At 39.0% G+C, this 16,879-nt stretch overlaps 5 protein-coding genes across 7 annotated transcripts; 2 read left to right on the forward strand and 3 right to left on the reverse strand.

The window, feature by feature from the left end:
* Positions 1-904: 904 nt before the first annotated feature.
* On the reverse strand, positions 905-3,447 carry LOC104947070 (SLAM family member 9-like; the record flags this gene model as incomplete). The annotated part of the gene is made up of 3 exons (XM_010773008.1): positions 905-2,210; positions 2,752-3,033; positions 3,117-3,447. Coding segments are annotated over 3 exons (732 nt in total), but the record flags the coding sequence as incomplete, so codon positions are not given.
* A 2,157-nt stretch (positions 3,448-5,604) lies between these two features.
* Positions 5,605-8,427, forward strand: acot13 (acyl-CoA thioesterase 13). Of its 2 annotated transcripts, none has more exons than XR_798518.1 (3): positions 5,605-5,921; positions 6,877-7,061; positions 7,682-8,427. XR_798518.1 is itself a non-coding variant. In XM_010772991.1 (3 exons), the coding sequence occupies exons 1-3, from the start codon at positions 6,645-6,647 to the stop codon at positions 7,839-7,841; spliced, it is 429 nt and encodes a 142-aa protein (XP_010771293.1). In that variant the 5' UTR covers positions 6,241-6,644; the 3' UTR covers positions 7,842-8,414. The 2 variants fall into 2 exon arrangements, 1 of the variants encoding a protein (XP_010771293.1); XM_010772991.1 differs by lacking the exon at positions 5,605-5,921 and adding an exon at positions 6,241-6,728 and having other exon boundaries at positions 7,682-8,414.
* tdp2b (tyrosyl-DNA phosphodiesterase 2b) lies at positions 5,739-6,303 on the reverse strand. The gene is made up of 2 exons (XM_010772993.1): positions 6,136-6,303; positions 5,739-5,919 (listed from the first exon to the last, which is right to left on the reverse strand). Exons 1-2 carry the CDS (start codon positions 6,280-6,282, stop codon positions 5,764-5,766), a joined length of 303 nt encoding a protein of 100 aa, XP_010771295.1. The 5' UTR covers positions 6,283-6,303; the 3' UTR covers positions 5,739-5,763.
* Positions 8,091-12,690, reverse strand: cunh6orf62 (chromosome unknown C6orf62 homolog). Its single transcript, XM_010772990.1, has 5 exons — positions 11,132-12,690; positions 10,821-10,997; positions 10,610-10,735; positions 9,521-9,655; positions 8,091-9,413 (listed from the first exon to the last, which is right to left on the reverse strand). The coding sequence occupies exons 1-5, from the start codon at positions 11,258-11,260 to the stop codon at positions 9,288-9,290; spliced, it is 693 nt and encodes a 230-aa protein (XP_010771292.1). The 5' UTR covers positions 11,261-12,690; the 3' UTR covers positions 8,091-9,287.
* Positions 12,691-13,796: 1,106 nt separating this feature from the next.
* On the forward strand, positions 13,797-16,879 carry gmnn (geminin DNA replication inhibitor). 2 transcript variants are annotated; one of them, XM_010772994.1, is made up of 7 exons: positions 13,797-13,837; positions 14,237-14,308; positions 15,106-15,183; positions 15,267-15,420; positions 15,519-15,601; positions 15,845-15,955; positions 16,241-16,879. In XM_010772994.1, exons 2-7 carry the CDS (start codon positions 14,252-14,254, stop codon positions 16,439-16,441), a joined length of 684 nt encoding a protein of 227 aa, XP_010771296.1. In that variant the 5' UTR covers positions 13,797-13,837; positions 14,237-14,251; the 3' UTR covers positions 16,442-16,879. The 2 variants fall into 2 exon arrangements, with proteins under 2 accessions (XP_010771296.1, XP_010771297.1); XM_010772995.1 differs by having other exon boundaries at positions 13,802-13,837; positions 14,237-14,302; positions 16,241-16,873.

Below are 16,879 nucleotides of genomic sequence, written 5' to 3' on the forward strand. Positions count from 1 at the left end.
AAAAAAAAGTTGACTCGTCTTGACGTGACGTCATCAGCTCGCGCATCACAGAATGTAAACAACACTGTATAGAGCTCATTTACCGACGAACATTTCTACTAAAGACCGGGCAAAAAGTGGGGGGAAACTATTCTGCACCCCGTGCAACTGTGTGTTGGAGCATAAGAGAAAATCGACGGGGACGACCCACTTTGATTCATTCAAACATTCGAAAATGCTTTCTGCTGCTGCGGACAAGAAAGCCGAACAACTCACGTTCAGCGAGGCATCAACCTCCAAAAACCTTTCGAAGGCTACAAGAAACGAAGTGAGTAGCCTACAAGATTGAAGCTGGTCAGATAACGAACGAGTAAATGAAAACGGAATGAGGCGGAGAAGTGTGTGTGACGTGTGTGTGTGGTGGGGGTGGGGTGAGATTAAAATAGCCAATTGTCTTTTACAATAAATAAACATTGAATGTAGTTTAATGAATAGTTAAGGGTTTAACGTAGTGGCAGGTTGTGTGTGAGAGAGAATAAATAAGACAGCCCAATATTTAAAAAAATTGTTATTCTTTTTCCCCGCATATTTTGCATATTTCGCAACTTTCCGCATATTTTGCAACTTCCCGCAATTTCACCGCATAAAATCACATAAAAACCCCTTATGTTTAATCGCATAATCAAGGAATTTTGCCCGCGTTTTTCTGGAGGGTCTAACTTATTATGGCATTCTATACTATTCTATTATATAAGGACATGTTGTAGATATGCTATAGTTTGACTTTTTAATTGCATTTTTACGAGATGCTATTTATTGAAAAAAGCATATTCTGTTTTATGTAAAAGGAGCAGATTTTATTAAAATGATCTCTTAGTATATTTTTGATGAACAATATTTATTTTATTTTCTTCTAAGGTTACATTTAACACTAAGTAAAAGCCTTATTGTATTTATTTGCATTGCATTGATATTGATTTGTCCCAAAAGTAATGGAAAGTAATTTGTTTAGGTTATATAAATATCAGATACTTACAGTAGTTACTGATGGTTAGGTCATTAGTAAATGTAAAGGAATACATTGTCTCAAAAAAACAAAAACATATGTGTGAGTAATTTTCCATTTGCATGAACACATAATAGATAACGAACAATATAGGAATACAACAGTTTTATTAAATGGCGCATGTATGCTTTCATTCAAAAATGTAAATAAGAATAAAACACACTGCACAAAGAAAAACAAAACAAATCTTTTAAATCGTGATCATACAAATAAAGATGTTATTTGTGTTTTTAGAAAATCCCCGTAATCTGAATCCAACACATTTTTTTTAACAATGACTTGATATAATCATTGGATTAACAAGAACATTCAGCATTTTCTTGAAAGCTACCTTCTGTGTTTTCCTTGCAGAGCATCAATTTTTACATCACGATGTGCTAGCCATTGTCAGTACACATGTACAGTACATTGTAAGTGTACATATTCATATTCATGTTTGCTGATCCACCAATTGTGGATCAGTGAAATATCATCAAATCAGCAGCAGACATGTTGTACCCATAAGGCCTTCTGCATGCACAAATAAAACAGGGACTCACTCGTCAAAAAACCCACTTTTCTAAGTGTTTCTATAAAAGAGTGAGATACTATTTATGTAAGATTGGTTGCATGTAGCATTGGTTCCAGACTTTGAGCTGGTCGCCATTCTATACTGTTATTATATTTAGTAGGTACCCCGTCACTCAGCTGGGATGATTCACCTAGATTTTCTTTTTGTAACTCTATAACTCACCCTTAATATAAATGCATTTAAACTTGACATTTACACATATTGTGAGCGAACGTAATAAAATGAAGACTCACTTCTAGCAGTTTCAACATCTTTTGTTAAGACTAGAGCTCTTAAAGAGACACTTGAGCTCGCCTGTCTTTCATAAACTGCAACAAGTCTGGAGGCGGGACACCAGGATTATGAAAATTGATTTGGAAATGGGTTTTTTTGTGTACATAATGTGCAACCCCTAATCTTTCTACGTACCTCCTGCAATCCCCCCAACTACCCCTAGGGGTCCCCCTACCCCCGGTTGGGAACCAGAACTATGAGTTTATTTGTTCTTGTTGAGCTTCTCCATGAGATGAACCGTGATGACAGCAGACACCATGATGATCAGACCCACAGAGAACACACACGTCTTCACCAGGCACACAGATAACCCCTCTGGATCTGAAACACAACAAACAGAGAGTTTCATATCAAAACCGACACAGAGATCCAGACTGAGACGCACAACTGAGTGGAAGCAGCAAATCAGGTATTACTTCTTTATTTGGATAGCAGTTTGACTACTTTACAGTTTGCAAGTACTTTGAGTCCTACATTGTGAAATACAAGCACTGCAAAGTACAGTTGAGTTTTACAGACTGTCGATATACATGATGCAACGTAAAACAGCATTTTGGCGGTTTAATGTTGAATTAATATTTATTCTGTTCTTCAAATATGCAGGCATTTTTGTACTTATACAAATATTCAAGTGAAAAGGTTTCAGGTTCTGTATATGACACAAAATGCACATTATATGCGTAACACATGATGTACTGATGTACTGAATTAATTGTTTTATTTAAAGTTTCTTCAAATTAATTTTTTGAAGTTTTAAGTTCACATGTAACACCTGCAGCCTGACAGAGTGGGTTATTAATTCACAAAGAAGGTTTGTTAAACTTTAAATGGTATGTTATTATCAGGAAGTGATTTCTCTTACCATCAAGCTGGTGGCAGACGTCTTTGATTGTTTTGGTGTCGTTGGTCCAGCTGACATGGTTGCTATGGTTACAGATGATCGATCCACTTGATTGGTAGACCTGGAGAAAAGTATCAGGGATCCCCTCTGACCGCTCTCCTCCCTCCTGACTGCAGGTTCTGGTGTCACATGTGAAAGTGCTGTTGATGTGAGAGTCCTGTGAGCTGCAGGTCACAGTGAAGCTACAGGAGGAAGAGCTTTCAGAGACAGAGCTCACTGTGAGGAGAGGGAGAGACGCTCGATCTGAGGAGGGAAGAAGCAGGGGAAGAGTTTTAGAAACAAGACCACAGAAACTCTATCAGAGTTTGAGAGGTTAACAAACCTACCTTGAACTTTAATATTGTATTTAGCTGCTTCTGTTACGTCTCCTGAATGCTTTATCACTACAGCAGTATAAACTCCACTGTCTGCCTCTTGGAGATTCTTCAATTTCACAGAGAAATTGTTCACAGAAAACTCAACCCTTCCAGCATAATCAGGAAATACATTTGGTTTGTTGCCAGAGTTAACTGTTAATACATTTTTTTTTTCATTAAATTTCCATGAAAAACTAAAAACATCCTGAAGAACATCAGCATTCGTGACATTCAGAAGCACATCCTCTCCCTTCAGCACAAACACAGTCCCAGCACTGATCTCTGTAAAACAGTAGACACATCATACAGTAAATATCACACACAATATATGGTTATTTAGGTAATACTGAATATTTCTATATTCCCACTTTATGTAATTATAAAATACCTTCATCTTACGAATAATCAAAGGTTGGAACATATTTTTAAACAAATCTTGGATTAGCTTTGACCCTTAAAGCTGCTTGGAGGAGTTTATCAGGTGAAACTTAGCCACCCTAAATCTCGCTTTTAGTATTTATGTTTCTTTTTCAAATGACAAATTATTTCCATTCTGTCTCGTATGAAAAACAGGGGACTTTCTCACACCTTGCTTATTTTTCCCCCTCTTTTCCCATACTATTGTTTCCCAGATTTGACAGAGGCGAAGCATTTACTCCTTTTCTACATTTGGTTATAATCTGCTTCAAACCACTTCCCGGGTTTTTCATCTACTCTGAAGGTTAGAAGTTGCCAGCTATTGGAGTCCTATTGTGAATCTGGAAATGTTGAGAACACCAAAGTGTTATTTTAGAAATGTATAGTTTGGGTTCACAGAACATGAAACACAGAAACTGCCAGATGCTAACTTGCATAATTGGTCAATTTGCACAATCAGCATAATTATTATTAGCATGAATTACCATTTTAGTTAGGGGGAAAGTTAAGGGACATTTTATTTACAGCGCTGAGCAAACAATAATTTGTGTTTGTACCTCTTAAATCGCTGCATAGCCTATTTCTTTGGACTAGATTATCCAAGAGAGTCTAAACATTCTTTATAACACAGTTTTGGATTTGTGAAACATTTATTCTATTTGTGAAAATGCAACTGAGGGAAATTAGATTTTTCAACATTTGTATTGAGAAAGTCATTGCAGAAGTCCACGTCTCTCAATTACATTTCTCGTCTGCATTATGATGTCTTCTTTTTCACTTCAAAAGTAGGACAACAATAGTTGTTAACATGGTAATGCACTCTTGAAATTGTTGTTTCAAAAGAAAACTACTGTTTTTCTTTCACTTTTCCTCTAACTGGCCACACTCGATCTCTCCTAGTGCTTCTGCCAGTTGCATACCTCTGACTTTATCCAGAGCTGTTATTGTGGCCTGTGTTAGACCTGCACAGCAGCCCAGTCAGGAGCAACTCAGGAGATTTTGCTGCTTCTTTCGCATCTAGACCACATTAGACCTGGTCCTGATCTAAAGGCAAAGCCACTATAACTAGACTCATCAAACACAACATAAAAGGTTGCACATGAAAGTGGTTCATGCAGGATTAAAAAAAATAGGATAGTTTAAAATCACAATTGTAATCAGGAGACATGATACACAGTATGGCAAATGACTGGGCTGCTGTGCAGGTCTACAGTATCAACTCTATGGATAATGGGGTAATGGGGATCATGTGTGCAGGCAGTTGGGAGGTCAGGGGAATGCAAAGGTAGGAACACGATGAGGGCAAATGGTGGGAAGGAGAGGAAGAGCAGGGTCTGAAATTATGGCAGGTGTTAGTGGCAGATAAATGAAAATTATTTATATGTTGATAAATGAGACAAAGAATTGACAGAAAGCTTTTTATGAAAATGTCTTAGTATATAGCTCAAATGAAGAACAAGCACACTAATGGCTGAATTATGGTTCTTCTAACACAGGCCACAATAACAGCTCTGGATAAAGTCGGAGGTATGCAACTGGCAGAAGCACTAGGAGAGATTGAGTGTGGCCAGTTAGAGGAAAAGTAAAAGAAAAACAGTCGTTTTCTTTTGAAACAACAATTTCAAGCAAGCATTACCATGGTAATGCACTCTTGAAATTGTTGTTTCAAAGTGAAAAAGAAGACATGATAATGCAGACGTGAAATGAAATGGAGAGAGGACTTCTGCAGTGACTTTCTCAATACAAATGTTGAAAAATCAAATTTCCCTCAGTTGCATTTTCACAAATAGAATTATGGTTTCACAAATCTAAAACTGTGTTATAAAGAATGTTGAGCCTCTCTGGGATAATCCAGATTTGATGAGTTTAGGTATAGTGGTTTTAGATCAGGACCTGGTCTAATGTGGTCAAGATGCGAAAAAAGCAGCGAAATCTCCCTTTTTTGTATTTTCACATATAGAATAAAGGTTTACAAATCTAAAACTGTGTTATAAAGAATGCCTCTCTGGGATAATCTAGACCAAATAAATCGGCTATGCAGCGATTTAAGAGGTAGGCCTACAAACACGGAGGATTGTTCGCTCAGCGCTGTAAATTAAATGTCCCTTAATTTCCCCCTTAACTGCCGAATCGGAAGCTCTGAATCGGAAGCTAACTTCAGCGTCGTGCTACACGAACGGTGACAGTACTGTGAAAGCGGCTAATGCCTGGAGAGAAGACAGGAGACTAACCATTCTGCTGGAGGTTTTTCCTCCATTTTCTGTCTCTTTCTTTTGGAGCTGCTCTCACTGTCTTCTGACATGTCTTCTTCAAATACGTTCTCCAAATCAGCCTCAAAGAATGAGTTCATAGCTTTCTGTAAGACAACAGTTAAGACATTTCCATTTCACATGTTCATACCATGCAAAGCATTATAATGTAGAAACATTGGTTAGCATTTACCTAGCATTAAAAAATTAGCTACAGTCAAATAAACTGCACTGAGGTTAGATTTAAACTAAAAATGTTGCCACCATCTGTAGCAAGCAGAACCACAGCAGGTTGATGTAGCAAGTTGTTATAGCTACTGTACCTGCATCTCCCACTCATTTTCCACCAGGTAGCACTGAGCCACCGCGCTATCAGCTCCTGTAATGGCCGCAAACTCACTGCACAGGCGACTTCTGTTTTCTTCCACATTAGAAACTGAGGGTTTTTCCGAGGCAGATGTTGAGGCCATTTTTTATAGCAACTATTGCGGACATAAGTTAATGTTTTCCGAAGGTTTTGTTTTCCTCTGCAAGTTATCTCAGGTGTACCTGTTAAAGTCTTCCGGAATGTGAATGTGCCAAGTAGTTTACAACAAATCCCAGAGTACAACTCTTCTTTGTATTATAAAAGTAAGATACAAAAGTACAGTTTATCTTCGGTGTGGAATTAACACAACAGGGTGTTGTTATAATCTCGGTGCCACTTGCTTGTTTAAGCAAACGTTCTCTGACATATTAACTTTAATTCCGCCCGGACGATCTATCAGACGCAACAGCTTCCGGTTTGAAGTAAAAACACAACTTTGACATTGGTCTCATACTCGCGTTAAATATGGCTTCTCTGTCCTTAAATACGTTAAAACAAATCATGAGAGCAATGGTAGACAATCCAGGCTTTGACAGAGTCCTGAGCAAGGTGAACGTGCATATTATGCTACATTTCTGAATATTTTAAGAGTTCTGTGACTGTGACACCTCGATATTTTTCTTTTAAACACAACCTATCGTGATCATCAACATTGTTGCATCTTGACAGGAAACTTTTATATTTGTGTTTCCATCAGGTGGACGTTTTGTCTGCAAGCCCAGGTAAGGTGGTGTGTGGTTTGCGGGTAGAGGAAGAGCACACCAACCGAGGAGGGACGCTGCACGGCGGACTGACAGCCACCCTGGTGGATGTTATCTCCACCATGGCCATCATGTACAGTGAGAGGGGATCACCAGGAGTCAGTGTGGATATGAACATAACGTGAGTCCTCCAGTCTACTTCTTAAGATGTATCACCTGTAGATTTACCTGTGAAATAGATCACTTAATAGATAACATTGATTGTAGAGTTTTTACTTCATATCATGCTTGTTTTATAAAATGTGTGCAATGAACCCTCGATGCAGACCTCTCTTGTTGGCATTTGATTGATTTGAGATTGACATTTTGATATCACGTCCTGCAATTGTTTTACTGATGTGTTTGTTTTTTGCTTTGTATCTTCAGTTTTTCTTTGAATTTATTTGACATGTGTGGCTGTTAAACACTTAAATGTGCTATTCTTAAACGTTTGACTTATATGGACCTATGTGGTCACAACATTTAAACTGTATGCAGTCTTATTTTTATATCCTCCAAATAACTCTTTAATTTTGATTTCAGGTTACTCACTAAGGTTTAATAATATCAGGCATAATAATAGGTTTAGTGCCTTAAAAACCCTGAATGCCCCAGAAAAATATAGAGAGCGTGATCTGTGTATTCAGCAGTGCCTTCAGCTGTAATGTCAGACCTCGATCTTCAGTGTGTTAACCAGGTCATAGATTAAAGATTAAGCTTGTAAACTAAAAATGACTGGGAACAAATGTCAATGTCTTACAGATACATGAATGCTGCCAAGATAGGAGAGGACGTACTCATCACTGCTCAGGTTCTAAAGCAAGGACGGACCCTGGCGTTCGCCACAGTAGACCTCACCAGCAAAGCCTCCGGGAAGGTCATCGCGCAAGGCCGACACACTAAACACCTTGGCGGCAGCTGAACTCGCTCCAATGTGCCTGTCTGTAAATCACGTATCATGTAACTGTATGGTTAAAACAAGTTGACAAGATGTTAACTAACCTCTGACTGTGAAAACAATGTTGTCAACAAATCCTTCTCAGCTGTTAACTTAATTCATGTTGTGACACATATTTCGTCAACAGTACTGTATGGTCAGATTCACTCCTAATGGAAACACTGTATCAATGTTTCATGCACATGCAATAAAAGAAATAGACAAGAGTTATGCTTTCAGAATTTGCATTGTATTGGGATATGCTCAGCAGTATTGATTTGAGAATCAACAGAAAAAACCCAGAAGTTACACGCCTTATACCCTTTCAACTGAACACACTGAATCAACAAGGAGCAAAATTATATGTACTATGAACCTCATATTCTTTAACAAGCAAGCCAGCAAAATCTAATTTTAATTTAATGAGCATTGTAGCTAATTATATTCATTTTAGTAGGTCAAATTAAACAAATAAATCTTTTAGCTTCCAGCAACTTTTGTTAGGCAAGTTAAACATTAACTATGTCACAATTTCAGTTCGTCACCAACCCACATCCCAAATAAAACAAAACATAACATCAGATTTCAGTAGCTTAAATTAATGGTGCATGAACGGCTTGACAATGACCTTCAACATTTAACCAACTTGTGTACAATGCCTTTCAGGTCACTCAAGATTTTAACAAAGGCCTGCCTAGCATGTTTCAGAGGAAAGCAAATGACACCAAAACAATTTTTAAAAGTCCAGCAAAAAAACTAAGGCGGTTTTTAAGAAGCAATACCTACACCATATGATTTGACAAATATTGTTCATCTTTGCTTATACGGGTGTTTTAACACCTTTTCACACCTGTCCTTGGTCAAAAGATTGTGTCAAGTTGTTCTAGAAACCCCATTGACATTACAAACAAGCTTTAACAATCCTTTTTTATGACAACAAGGATATCAAACACGTCCATCTGAGAACCACCGTGAAGACCTGTGTATTGTTTGTTCCTGTTTTGATGCAACATAAAGAGTTCCTTCAATGACCGGTGCTGTTGACAGAGCGGCTCCAAGAGAACAACCAACCACTCAAAATCAATGTTCGTGCAGGTTCAAATGAAAAAAAATGGATGAGTGAGTAGGAGGGAATGAAAAGGGAGTAAAGGAAAAAAAAAAATTAAAAAAAATGGAGAAACCAATCCAAAAAAATGGCAGAGAGAAGAGGAGGAACATTTGGGGTGTGAGAAAAAACAAGGGTGGGAATCGAACCAGCTTCTGGTCAGGGAGGGGAGAACAAGTAGGTAACAAAAAAAGGAGAGATCCAAGCACAAGTTCAAATCTTTTAAAAGAAACGGGTGGAGATGAGTACATCTATTTGCTTCTGAAGGTTTAGGCAGGAGAGAAATGAAGGGCTTTTCCCTATGAGGCTGGGTGAAGCAGGAAGCCTTAGTCAGGCATGTATGGGCGGAGGTGATCCTCGATGTCTCCCACACCCCAGCAGGTCAGCTGGTCCTGGGGCAAGTATAGGCAGAGGCTGCACAGCTTGAATACTGTGGCCTTGGTTTTAGGAGTCTGCAGGAGAGGTGGACAGAGAACATTTGTGGTGTGTGTGTTAGGACGCTGTCTGAGGTTTAGGTTTGTCAGATCAGTAACATTATCATTTCAGAGGCCTGACTCACCTGTAAGTGCTGTCTATCCATGAAGAGAAACACAGACTGAGTTGGGTTGTTCATGACCATTCCAGCCTTGTCTTTACGACCCAAAGCATGCAGGCACTGCTTCTCGTAGTCTCCATGATGAAATTCAAACTTGGCCTGTAAATTGTAGGAGACTTGTGAGCCAAGACGTACATTCTGTTACATCCAGACTAGGGCCATTCACTTAATTAATTATTAAAAGGGTATCTATTTGTGAAATATGTACATTGTGAAAATGAAGTGATTACAACTACATTTTAAATTTAATCCAAAAAACAGCTAAATGTTATAACTTGTATAACTTAAAGTGGACCTATCATGCTATATTTGAATAATATAGTGTAGGACCATACCTATATAAGGCATACTTTTTATTTTTCAAAATACCAAACAGATCATGCATTTTAGCCATTCCTCATTTCGCTCAATTTAACACTGTCTTTGCATGGGCTGATTCTGTGAGAACAGCACCATCTACAGGCCTGGCATATGTACTACAGCGTCTCCAGCGCTTTCGAACGGCAATGTCCGTGGCTGTCTCCTCCTGATTGGTGGAGTTGGCCCAATAGCCGTAGCGCCACTTCTGTGACGTCATAGAAGTGTTCAAATCTGGATCAGTCTGTATCAGATCCGTTGCAGCCCCTTTTTAAGAGATTTGGGTATGGAGGAAAATAGAGAGGGTTGTGTTTTCTGACACTTGGTGAGTTCCCTGGAACACCGGGGACACATATTCATGTATAAAAGACGTACAAGTGCGTTTTGCATGATAGGTCACCTTTAAAATCTGTATTTTGACAGAGGGCAATTATTTTTAATTTGTTGCTTGAAAAAATTCCCCCCCTAGCTTTAGAAAGCTTCTTCTTTCAAAAGATCTCGGGAAAATGTGATGAATTATTTCACGGTCATTTGAAATGTATTTGACTAAATAATCAACCGATACATTTAGAAAGTAATCAGCATACTAATTGATAAAGTAATGTAATAATTGCATAAATAAAAAATTGCAGCCATAATTAGAAGCAAGACCAGGCTCCAAAAATGTGCTGCCCACGTAATGTGAGATGATCTGACCTGAACAGGCCGAAAGGGTTCATCATCGGCCCCCTTCCATCTGGAGAACAGCAGACACACAATCTTCTCAATGTCGTTGCGTGGCCAAAGGATGAAGTCCATCTCCTGTGTGCAGCCTATCACATCCTGTGAGAAGAGAGAACAATTTAAAAACACAAAAGGTCTTTCTCTTACTCAAGATAAACCCTCCTCAGATGGTGGACTGACTTACCCTTCGCATTGACTGGTATCGGGGGGCGTGCAGTTGCACAACATCTTTTTGCAGGAGTTCTATCGAACTCTCGAGAGAGTAGCTGGAATCTCGCACACCTCGTAGGATGTTTTCTTCATAGTTGTTGGTCATAACCGGCACCACTTCAGCTACCTCAAAAAGCGCAGACTTCTTCTTCTGTGATGAGAAACGTAGATAAAAACACACTGGATGTAACATTTAAATGTGTAATGATAAAATAAGTAATAAAATAAGTGTGTTATTTAAGATGGAGTTAAGAATAACGCTATTCCTCAATTTTACTGACAAACCTTGTCTTTGAAAACGAAGGCTATATAAATCTTGAAGTCAAACTGATCAGCCAAAGATTCCCTTTTCTTCCGAAGTTGAGCTCTTAGTCGATTTCTTGTATGATTTCTTCGTGAAGTTGGGTCCCCCATGGTTAGATTTTGATGGTAGTTCCTTCTCTTTTGCAGAAAACTTTGGCTTCACCCTCTACTTTTGTATTCATACGCTGGATGAAGGATGGCGCTTGCTACCCTTTGCACAAACAACGCATCAAACAACTCTAGGCTAGATCTGTAAAATACCCACTAACTACCAACTGAGAAGGTCGACAAATCAGAAACAAAACTAAGTCATTTTAATTTTTGTAAAAGGGCAGTGTTGAGGAGGGGAATGGTCAACAAGCTAAGACTAAATCTCCATATTACTGGTTCAGAAATCCATGTTTTAAGACATGACTTTTAAAGCCAAATTAGCTATTTTTCAACCTGCCATCGACAAGGGATTCCAACGAGATAAAAGAGCAACTTTTCTGAGTAGGTAACTGAAATCAACAGAAACGGCTGCTACCGTAAAAACCCATACTGACAATATATTTTTTTGATAGTGAAATTGAGGACTAGAGACTAGCAAGCGGACACATATTTTACTATTTGGGTCATTTCAAAGTCCCTCATCCATGGCTATCTTTTTTTTGTGTGTTTATCTGTCGAGTTATGTGCGTGTTACAGGCGGATTTAAGATACAGACTAACATGGCAGGTAAATAGAGATGCCAGGAGATATTGGCACCGGGTAACATCGAAGACTACTGCCTTGACATTTCCTTGACTTTTTACTGCCACTCATTTAGCTCACGGCCTGCGGTGCTGCCACTGCTGAGAGTCATGATGTGGGCGTATTTTTAGCACACTAGCTAAGGTGAGCTAGCAAGCTAATCTAGGCATTCACTTCCAACACTAACTAGTAGTGAACCGTCGATGAAGCTACATCTTATCTTCTGACTGATTGGCTTAATCGAGGCCTATGTGTGGTTTGGCTAGCTTAGCGTACAGTCATCTTTCTACGCGTTTACATTTTCTCTCCAGCTTCAATGCGACTGCCAGTGTTGTGAAAGTCAAGCGACCTGCGGGGTTAACTGACTAACTGGTTTTGCTTGAGCTCAGCATTTTTTTTTAGCTAGTCGTCGTGTCTTGTCAACAACTTCATCGACCAAAATAAAACGGGAGAATCAACGGCTAACGCTGCGTGGAGAAATACACGTTAGCTTAAACAAAATCTCCCCCAAGTTTTCACGTCTGAAGTTTCGAGGTGTTTGCCGTTTTCTTTCTCTTCTTTTCTTCAGTCGTCACAACCTGCGACTCGCCCTGCTGCATGCCATGTCAAGATAAATCGACAATCCAGCTGAAGTCCTCCGTTCTTTCAGTCGACATGTGGCCTTTTCTGTCTCCCGGCGGGCCCATCGTTAACGGCGTGTCGTCCAACGTTTCTGCGTTTGGTTTCTTTGTGTGTTTTTTTTTTTGGGCAGCTGATAATGGCACAAGCAGCTCGTCGATCCACAGCCTCCCCCAAAATGGCTGCGCAGACAACTACAAAAGATGTGACGTGTGTTGACATGTGACCACACCAGGGGGAAAACAACACCACCACTACTTCTGCTTTTATTTCGGGAACATTTCACATTCACTAGAACAAATGAACTGAATCTAAATCAAATTGTGCACATTTAAAATTAGAATTACCACAATATGGCACCACTTTAAAAACATATTAAAAAATAAGGAGGCAATGAAAACCTAATGTGTATTTGATAAATATTTGTACTTGAAATGTTACCTTTGGTTTTTATATCTCTTTATTTCTTTATATATATATATTTTTACTTATACTTTTTTTGTATTACTACTTCTTCTTCTTCTGCTTGTATGGCGGGTGGCAACCAGCGTTAAAGGTGCATTACTGCCACCTACTGTATTGGAGTGGGGACCAGAATGATCTACCCCCCTCAAATAAACAAAATAAATAATACAATTAAAATTACATTATTTGTATTCACTCTGTGTGTCTTAAATGATATAATAGTCTCCCTGACCCAGAGACTAATTTTTCTTTGAGATCCGGTTGTTCCACTAAAGCTTCCTGATTTCTGTCTTTCTCTTTATTGACTGTATTTGCCACAATCCAGAATGACACGTTCTACTAATTCATCCACCTGGCAGTGTTCACATAATCCTGATGGATGTTTACTTACTAAATGTAGTGTTTTGTTCGAGTCCTAGTCTAAACATTGTTAATAAATGTTCCTCCTTGGTGCTCCTTTTAACTGTCCTGACTGTTGATTTTTGGCTGCAAAGTGTTCCCTGTGTGCCAATTGTGTTGCCTTTGTACTATTTGTTTTTGCTTCAGATTTACTGGGTGCATTTTGATAAATACATTACTTGAAATGTTATCTTTTGTTTGGACAAAATGTTCTTTCGATTTCATTCTTTATATTGTTTATTTTATCTAAATGTTCCTGTTCACCCCTGATGTCAATGTTTTGTGTCTACATAATGTTTGATATACATGATATGATTTTGAATAAAAAATGTCAAAAACAACAGCATGAAAAAAATCTTCCTCGTGAGTGACGCTGTACCACGTGACTGAGTAGGCTTATTTAAGCCCCTGGCGCGGGAGTCTCAGCGAAGAGAAAGGCAGTCCCCACCTACGACGCAGTGTTGCCTATCAACGGTAAGGCGATTGATCTACTACAATAGTGCCTAAATGTAATATTTTTAACAACCGTGTATTAAGTGTTTCTGTCAGCAACGCGTTAGTTTCCTTAGCGTTGCTCTCTTGAATCACATTGTTTTTTAACGTCTTTGTTGACCTTTTTGCAACTACTTTTCCATTAGAGATGGCGACATTTTTTTAAAAACGTGTCTTTAAACAAGCTAACGAGGTCACATTACATGTACAAAGTCTAAGAACAATAAATACAGCGTTTAAATTATTACTTAACTAAGTTATAAACGTTCATTCTAGTTTTGTAATTAGCCGTTTTGGTCAGTTTTGCTAGGAGGTTACTCCAATGTGGGTAACTTCCTGTACGTTTTCATGTGTAGTGACGTGTTCATGTTTTCCCATCAGATCTCTTGTAAGAAAATGAATTTCACTGGAAAGATGACACACAGCCAACACAAGTCTGATGAGAATGTACACGTGAGCAAATCATTTGTTCTGTTTTGATTTTACTTAAAAAATCTATGAAATGTAAAGCGTAGGGTACAAATGGGGTAACTCTTCAAACATGTGAATGTCTAATTTTCAGCTGGTAGATTTCAGTATCTGTGTGACCAGAAATGTTCTCCTCGAGATCAAATTTATCAGAAAAAGGGGATCCTTTTACCCCCCTGAGTAAATAGAAGTAATGCCCTCAGGCTCTTACAATATATAATTTTTTTTTTTAATTCAATAAAATGTAAGGTTTCAAAGGCTTGGTTTCCTTTGCTTCTGCAACTTGGCCCATTAGTTTTTGTCTGTACCTCCCGGAGTAGTTTCAGACTGTCTCCCTCATAGTAGAAACTATTGTCATGAGACTCCCATCAGTGTTTTGTGGCTGTGGCCAAACATTAACTGAGTGAGCATGTTGGCTGCTACATTAACTGAGTGAGCATGTTGGCTGCTCGCTAATGAGTCTTGAGGATGAACTTTCCCACGGCTTTTGCCCTGCCTCTGTTTCAACACCTTTGTTGCACATGACAGCAGCTGTTGTTAGTGTTATAGGCAACCTCCGTTATGCCCTCTCCCATGGTGACAGTGAAACTAAAGTAAAGCTATGCTAAGCCATGGTGAATGGAGGCTTTGAAAATGAGAACACGGGTGATGTTGTTTTCCCGTGTGACTCGATTGAATTTCCCTAAACACATGAAGTGTTTATGATCTTGCCCTTTGTTAACCATTCTGTCTGATCTAATCAGCTGTAAGGTAACACCTGTTTGTTTTTTTTGGTCATCCAGAGCTTTTTCAAACCATCTCAGATGGCAATGGGTCTTCCCAGGCAAAGACTGCAGGTCCTCCAACCCTTAGCTGGCAATGTAAGTTAATGAAGTTTCCTTTTGGTTATTGAATTGTTCCCTGTAACATTTAATCATATAAAGAAAACCTTATTTTCTCTTAGGTTGGAAATATCATTCCCAAACGGAAAATGTGGAGCTCAGAACAAACTAGAGGTCCAAAGAGGGTGAAGGTAGAAGTCAAATCTACACAAACAGAAGAAACTCAGTGTTCAACAGATGGCATGACCAGTGAAGCATATGATCTTATGGTCGTCGGTATGTATTTTTAATCAATGCACTTCATTTAATCACATTGTGGCATCGACCACAGATGATTCTCATTATATCCTGCTCTTACTTTTCTCTCATTGCAGAAACTCCTCCTTCCAACTACTGGAAAGAGACAGCTGAGGAGCGTCGGAAGGCCTTGCAGGTTGTCATACAGGAGAATAAGAAGGTGAGTTAATCGCTGAGAGATGGCTAATGTTTAGCTGGAAATTGACTTTTTCCCCACGCTCCCACTGACTTGAGTCAAACTGAGCTGGCTGCAGTCCATCGGGCAGTGGATTTTGAAGTTGTTTTCACCATAATGCAAATAAACAGTTAGAGTTTTTGCAGGATTGTTGCCTCAGTATCTCATACAATAAAACCATTTCAAGCATGATGCCAAGCTCAATGGTTTTATTTAAATTTTCTTTAGCTGCACAAATGCATTGAGGCCAAAGAGGAACAGATAACACAGCTAACGTGTGAAAATGGAGAGCTGCAGGCGCTGGCACAGCACGTACAGTACATGGCGGATATGATTGAGGTAAGCATACTCCTATTAGAAGTCTGTAATGTTTGGTGAGATTCTCTGACTGGTACATAAACTGGTTTTATATTAAAGTTCTTTTTTGAAAAGTTTTACCCTCAATTTCCTTATACTTAAATCAAATGGAACCATCACAATATCCAGTATATTTAAAGCCCTATTCACACTGCCCTGGTGCCCACATTAATGGGTTTTCATTCTGTAGTGAGATGAGGTTCAGTTAAAAAAACAAATGTATTTTATGTTAATTTGACATATTGCATCTTGTCTTTTTTTTTTTAGCGGCTGACTGGGAAGAGTCCAGACAATCTGGAGGAACTGCAGGATATTGCTCTTGATGTGGTAGATGATGATGAGGAGGATGATGCCGACTCTGATTTCAGTCATAGTGACTCGGTGGAAGAAGAGACCTCAGACCACGAAGAAGATGAAGAAGAGACCTCGGACAATGAAGAAGCTGGACCTTCGTCAGAGCAGGATTAACTGACACAGCTCTTCTCTGTCATGGGACCTTGACCTGCTTATACATGTTTGCAGATTCAGGCGAAAGTGTTCTTTGGCAGCAACAAGTGGCCATCCATTGACTCAATTGGCTTTACAAAGTAATTTATTTACTCGAAACTGCAATAGTTTTAAATGCATGCAATCTTTATATTTTTCCGCCTTAACAGACGGGGGCTTGTTTTATTGGTTTTGATTGAGAAGTTTGTGTTGTGCAGTGGTTTGTTGACTGAGCTTGTGTGAAGATGCATTTTTCAAAAAGCTACTTGCCACGGTCTTTAAAGTAGCTTTCAGCGTCTTTGTGTCCACTCAAATTTGTGCCCCAGTTTAATTCAGCGTGACTGGTCTGCCTGGCTCAGAAAGCGGGGGGAGCGTAGGGGCGTGTGTGAGAGTGGACATTTTTTTTTCCCGCCTTTAACC

This window comes from Notothenia coriiceps, unplaced genomic scaffold, assembly GCF_000735185.1.
Source record: "Notothenia coriiceps isolate Sejong01 unplaced genomic scaffold, NC01 NC01_scaffold00011851, whole genome shotgun sequence".
Classification (NCBI taxonomy): domain Eukaryota; kingdom Metazoa; phylum Chordata; class Actinopteri; order Perciformes; family Nototheniidae; genus Notothenia; species Notothenia coriiceps.

Excerpts from the sequence above, each read along its gene's own strand:
- cunh6orf62 (XM_010772990.1), bottom strand. The coding sequence starts at position 11,260 with ATGGGGGACCCAACTTCACGAAGAAATCATACAAGAAATCGACTAAGA. Across the intron at positions 10,736-10,820 it reads GATACCAGTCAATGCGAAGG|GATGTGATAGGCTGCACACA; the intron begins GTAAGTCAGTCC and ends CTCTTCTCACAG. Across the intron at positions 9,656-10,609 it reads AACCCTTTCGGCCTGTTCAG|GCCAAGTTTGAATTTCATCA; the intron begins GTCAGATCATCT and ends TACAATTTACAG.
- tdp2b (XM_010772993.1), bottom strand. The coding sequence starts at position 6,282 with ATGGCCTCAACATCTGCCTCGGAAAAACCCTCAGTTTCTAATGTGGAA. Across the intron at positions 5,920-6,135 it reads AAAATGAGTGGGAGATGCAG|AAAGCTATGAACTCATTCTT; the intron begins GTACAGTAGCTA and ends GTTGTCTTACAG.
- acot13 (XM_010772991.1), top strand. The coding sequence starts at position 6,645 with ATGGCTTCTCTGTCCTTAAATACGTTAAAACAAATCATGAGAGCAATG. Across the intron at positions 6,729-6,876 it reads TTGACAGAGTCCTGAGCAAG|GTGGACGTTTTGTCTGCAAG; the intron begins GTGAACGTGCAT and ends TGTTTCCATCAG. Across the intron at positions 7,062-7,681 it reads AGTGTGGATATGAACATAAC|ATACATGAATGCTGCCAAGA; the intron begins GTGAGTCCTCCA and ends AATGTCTTACAG.
- gmnn (XM_010772994.1), top strand. The coding sequence starts at position 14,252 with ATGAATTTCACTGGAAAGATGACACACAGCCAACACAAGTCTGATGAG. Across the intron at positions 14,309-15,105 it reads AGTCTGATGAGAATGTACAC|AGCTTTTTCAAACCATCTCA; the intron begins GTGAGCAAATCA and ends TTGGTCATCCAG. Across the intron at positions 15,421-15,518 it reads ATATGATCTTATGGTCGTCG|AAACTCCTCCTTCCAACTAC; the intron begins GTATGTATTTTT and ends CTCTCATTGCAG.